This window comes from Trachurus japonicus, chromosome 12 (genome assembly GCF_045865225.1).
Source record: "Trachurus japonicus isolate A0001 chromosome 12, Traja_1.0".
In the NCBI taxonomy this organism is placed as follows: domain Eukaryota; kingdom Metazoa; phylum Chordata; class Actinopteri; order Carangiformes; family Carangidae; genus Trachurus; species Trachurus japonicus.
In genome coordinates, this window is record NC_140918.1 from 20507786 (window position 1) to 20513785 (window position 6000).

Below are 6000 nucleotides of genomic sequence, written 5' to 3' on the forward strand. Positions count from 1 at the left end.
TTATTCCATGTATAGTTCTGTATATATGCCCTTTGACATAATGGAAATATCTGCAACACATTTTAATGCAAATATCATACAGATGTACATAAATGGATTAAGTGGCAACAGATATTTGCATCTACCCTTCAAGCTGTCTGTGAAGATGCCATATCTTCATTTTCCACTTGTTACAGCTGCAGTGTGGCAGGGCAGCAGAGGATATAATATATTTTCACTTAAAAACTAGGTCCTTGTATCGCAGACAACTGGTCTTTCCCCAGGAGTTTCTCAGTCCCTTTCAACCACGTCCTGCTTCCTAAAACTCCCCACCACCTATTCCCAGTCTCCCTCGTCCCTTCACTCCGAGTTTACTTTATCTTCTGCTCCATAAGCTTCATATTCTCATGCAGCCTCATCATTTTGAGACTTACATAACAAACTGTGTGCAGATTACATTATCAAAAGTCACTTGCCAAATTATTATATTGTATAATTTCTAACAGTGAACTTAGTTTAACCTTAGCTAGAATAAAGTTTGGCGGGATGAAATGAGGCCAAGGTCACTAATGAGAACTTCTCAAGACTTCCAGACAGTTTTTATATTGTGGAAACTGTTTTTGGAGAGGGTTGCTGTCGGCTTTCTGTTGGGATTTGCTTGTGGAACTAGATGGAGCCAGAGGGGAGTTAAGCCATTTCGAGCAGAGCACAATCTGTTTGTATAATTGTCTCTTCCCTCGACGTTTCTGTCCTTCCTTCCATCCACTAACCCACCCACCTCTCCACGCACCCATCAGTTAATCTTGTATTTAGTCTTTGTTGGTGGGTTCCTCTGCTATACCTATACCAGTTATTCTTCTTCTCTGAACCAGTTTGGACAGTGGACACCTGCTGACTCCTTGCAGCGAAATGCTTCCTTGTGCACAAAGCAGGAAATTGGATATTATACGCGCACACCCACACACACACACACGTTAGCTCACTAGGTGGCAAGTGTCCCAGAATCCTTCAGTCTAACTAATGGATGTGTGTGTGTACGTAGGTGCGCGTGTGCGTGAGTGTGAGTGTTGAAAAAAAAAACAATGATGCTCTATGCCCCTCCCAGGATGGTTGTGCGTGGAAAGCCAAGAACCACACACACTCTGTTAGCCTGCACTCATTGATATGCAATAAGTGCCCTGTTAGTGCCACCTAATTAAAGAGGTTTACAGTGTTACACTACATCATTTTGTGTCTGTGTGTGTGTGTGTGTGTGGGTGTGGGTGTGTCTACTTAAGAGTCGTGAGAGAGAATTTACCTGTACACACACACACACACACACACACACACACACACTAGGTGTCTTCTCTGCAGAATGATTATTGATGAACCATCCCAGTGATGCATTTAGGGTGTTTACACTTTTTAACTCTTTTTTTTTTTTCTGTCTCCCTCATTCCAGCTGCAAATTCTGATAATCTTCACTTGGTGTATTTGGCGGGGGAGCAGCTTCTCAGCTCATGGAACTGACCAGGCTCATCCCGTCTCTTACTGACAGTCAGGGCTGATTTTCATTAAACATGAAGGGGATCTCTCCTGAATTTTAACCAAAATTGTTGCAGTTGCCTCGACTTGACCGTTAATCTGTGAAGGAGATGGGTCGGAACGCGCTCAGCCATGTTCGGTACTGTTAGTGGTGCTGCTATGGAAGGTACTGAAAAACAATTTTAATGTGCTATGCTGTAAATAGGTTCTTGATGGTATGCTCCTAACCATTCTGAAGATCAATTTGAAAGTTTTGAGGCTGTCAGTGGAGTTCTTCTGTTTTTTATTTGACTTAAATTTTTGTAGAGATGTTATGTGTTTCTACTCTGTGTGTTCAGCAACAGGCAACAAACCAGCCTTCTTGATTCTTACAGTAAATGGCATCATGTCCATCATAGATAGATAGATAGATAGATAGATAGACTTTCTTATCAGACTCCAGGTCCATTTAAAAGAGACAAACACACACATAAAATTATGTAATTCCTCCTTAAACAGAATGATTGATGGCTCTCCATTTAACCAGACCGCTGCATTAGATATTGGTCATTGCTTTAAAAATGACAGTGCCATATTTAATGTGTTTAGTGATTAAGTGGATTTATAAGTATGTTCTCCTGCCAAGTGGGTATATTGTGTGGAGAATAGAACTGAACACACAGTCTGGCCAAAGTTGAAGTAATTAAAAGAACAGGTGGTGAAGAGCAGTTCTGACCTTGTTGCATTGAGCAGTGAAACGTCTTCAAAATATTCTGTGTGGCTGAATCAGGGTGCAGCTGAATGACTATAGTGTTGCCCAGGTTACTCTATTGAGAGTGAGGAGTCACGTGACGATGGTCGGCCATGATGGAAGGAGACGCTATCGGTTGCCAGGGGCAACGTCATCAGAACAGCACAGAGACGGACTAAATTCTAGCTCTTTTTTGCGCCAACAGATCAACAAATTACTAGAAAGAATAAGGAGAAAGTAAATCACTCAAGCAGTTTTTAACACAGCAGTGATTTCCGGCATTGTAAAACAGTAAATTACGGAGTAGACGATTTTGTTTTGCCCATAGACTAGTAAGGCTGTTGCCACCGGAATCCTTCCATCATGGCGGAGAAGGGGGGCGGGGCTCTGACATGGATGTATTGGGGCTCTGAGCTGTGACGACAACTCCTCACTCTCAATAATACAAGTGGCTGTGTATACATTTTTTTTTTCATGTACAGACTTGAGAGCAGGCCAAAGGCTACAGTCAAAGATTTAACTTCAGATTGATGGTGGAGCTCATTGAAGATCTGTTGATTAACATCTCAATAAGCAGCTTGATTATCAGACATGTGTCTGATCTTTGTTAGTGGATGGAGTGATAAAAGAGCAGCTCATCATCTCTGTGTTGAAAGGAGTCAGATTAACACTCTATATGTTTACACAACCAGATATTACCTCAAGTGTGTGTGTGAGAGACAGAGTAAAAGAGGTTGGCTGGAAGTGAAACTAACACACTCTGTCACTACACTTCATTTTGATACCTCATACTGCACTACCCTGCTGTGCTCTCCTCCCATGATGCTGAACTTTATATTTTAGCTTCATGTATACACACAGGGTGCTGAATATCAATGAAGCATGTGTTTACACATATATACTATATCCCTCAGGGCGTTCGCTGCAAGGTGCACACAGCCTTCAATCAAACTTTTGCTTGTATCCTTAAAAGAAGATACAATCCTCTCCTCTGCAAAGACATGGAGTAGGTTTCAGCACCATGGACTGAGCCTGCTCCTGTCCTGTCCTCTCCCCCATCCTGCTCCCTAATTTGATGCTTTGTGCGAACATCAGCTCGTGTCCCAAATTGTGTCGCCATTTTAGCTTATTTTTGGGCCATTTAACCAAGATCAATACCGAGGGAGGAAAAGAAAATGGAAAAAGGAAAATGCTCACGTCCTTCCTCTGACAAGATGCCTAACGCACAGAGGGAAGAGAGAGGGAGGGAGGCAGGAGGGGAGAAAAGACCAAGAACAGGAGGACGTGTCTCCCCCTCCAGCTGCTGTTTGAAATGTGGGCCACTGATGGCACTTGGTGAATTAGGCGGTGAATTAGGCCTCATAAATCCACTCCAACTCATTTCACTTACGCGTTTGAACTGAGATAAATCTATTTAGTGTGAATTGACCCCGCTCGCCCTCGTGTATCAACATGACGTCCACTTGTCACAGGTAAATCCCTGTTGTTCTGTATCACAACAGCTGTCACACCTGCACACACACACACACACACACACACACACACACACACACACACACACACACACACGCCCACTGCAGCTGTATGTTGGAGTGTAGTGATCAACAGTTCAAATACAACTCAGACATAACTTTTTTTTTTTTCTTTTTTACCTCACTTTGGCGCGTGAATTCCCTCTGCACCACGCTGACAACCGGCACCTGAAGCGCCAGCGAGACGAACTCCAACTTGACCAACTCGTCCCGGTTCCGTGGGAAGGAGATCATGGCGGAAACCCCCTGCACCACCACAGTGTGACACACGCTCTCCACGAAGGACAGCGGGTCCTCGTTGTCGGGGCCACCCGCAGAGGAGAAGGAGAACGCGGGCAGCTCACCGAGCCCGGACCCCACGGCCATCACCAGCTCCAGGGACAAATTATAGGGAAGTAATCCGGCGCGGTTCAGAGCCTCGGCGGCGAGCAGGACCGACTCTCGGGGCGCGAACACCCGGTTCTCCTTGGAGGTGTTCTCCTCCCGCTGTCGCGCCTGGCTCTTACTCCTGTTGGCTCCCCTTTGGCTGTTAACGGTGCCTCTAGTCCTGAGGTTCCCGTATCCAGGCGCACTGGCACTTGTTTTAACCTGTTTTTCCAACTTAAGCCGCCGCTCCGCGCTCCCCGGCGTCGAGCCTCCCTCGGCTTCCCAGTCCTCAGAACCGCTGCCAGCAGCAGTGGCGGAGAACACGCGAGGCTGAACGTGCAGAACCCCGAGCCGAACCGTGTGGCCGATGCGTTTCAGCACCTGGCACGGCTGCGGGTGCGAGTGAGCGCACGGCGGGAGAAAGACGAGAGTGCACAGTAGTAGTAGTAAACATAACGGCGGCGAAAGAACGGCGCCTGCTCGAGACGCCGGGCCATTCATCATCATCATCACCCCCGTCTTCATCATCCCCGCTCCACAGCTGCACCGACCGCCCCGTCCAACCACAGACCGGCCGAGCACCGGGGCCGCTGCGCTGGTCCCCTTCTTGGCACCCCACGTGTGGCCCTGGTGCGCCGCTCAGACCAGCTGTAGCTCCAGCTCCGGCTCCAGCTCCGGCACCAGCTCCAGCTCGCGGCAAAGTTGTGCGTTTCTCCACGGACACAGACAACAGGCTGCTGAGGCGCGAGATTAGGCACGAGCCGCGCACAAGCAGAAAGTGATCCCCAAAAGTGCTGTTTTTCATCTCAAAAGATTTTCATCATTCAAGCCCGTTTGATTACTAAACAGGTCGTGGAATCAAATGGTCAAATACGCACATATTCCAGTGGCAGAGAAAAAACAAAACAAAAAACACATGAAGCAGAATGTGTAGGCAAGCCCAGGAGGAATTGTCGAAAAAAGCTTAATGCGCACCAAACACATTCCAAAACAGAGGAAATCCACCACTGGAAACATCTGATGGCTTCGAAGGAAAATTATCCCATTATCATCCAGAGCTCAGGAGCCAAGACCACATCACTTCGACCCGGTACTGGAGATAAAAACAAAAATTTCTCCCCCTATCGCTCTCTCTCTCTCTTTTTCTCTGTGTGTGTGTGTTTAACCCCCCCTCTTGTTAAACACCCGGGTAGAAGCTCTCCAGAGCTCAAGTCATCCTCTGTACTGACACTTGTACAGGCTAGACGAGAGCGCGGTCCTCTGCACACGTTCCAATGTGATTTAACCCCGTCTTCACTTTGCCCCCACCCACCCCCTTCAACCATGTCAGGGGGAGAGGTTAAGAATGAGTAGGCTATAAGTTGCATAACACAAAACACACTAGATAGATAGATAGATAGATAGATAGATAAATTCTGATCAGATTGACATTGAGGATGCAAACCTGATGCATTTGATTTCTGCTGGAGCATCAGCTTCACAGAAACAAATCTCATCTTGTTCACATGTAGCAACTTCATATTTGTCCTATAGCCTAGTGCCTTCACCGTTAATGTTATATGGAAGTAAAACCTCTGCAAGTCTAGTAAAACTTGACAAGTCATGGACCAAGATCACACTAAGCCCTTCATTTATGGAGCAATCAAGCACTACGTGCTCAGATCCCAGTGTCCCTGTTGCTCTCTGGTGCGTGCGTTCAGCTAATTTCAACAGCCACCTGCTCTTAATGGGATTGTTTTATTTAATCATATCTTAGGACAGCCAATTAGATCATTAACAGCCCTGAAGGAGCCAATGTTTAACAAATGTGCCACCCGTTGTTGTGGTAACCCCACAGGTCAGAGGTCACCATTGACCCAATCAGCGGCC

At 46.4% G+C, this 6000-nt stretch overlaps 1 protein-coding gene across 1 annotated transcript in view; it reads right to left on the reverse strand.

Annotated features, from left to right (window-relative positions):
• grin3a (glutamate receptor, ionotropic, N-methyl-D-aspartate 3A) overlaps positions 1 to 5377 on the reverse strand; it is a 53414-nt gene extending 48037 nt beyond the window's left edge. The window contains exon 1 of the mRNA XM_085793820.1: positions 3886 to 5377. Within this exon, the coding sequence (XP_085649946.1) occupies positions 3886 to 4659 (774 nt within the window). The 5' untranslated portion in view covers positions 4660 to 5377. The remainder of the gene's footprint in view (positions 1 to 3885) is intronic.
• Between the last annotated feature and the right edge of the window lie 623 nt (positions 5378 to 6000).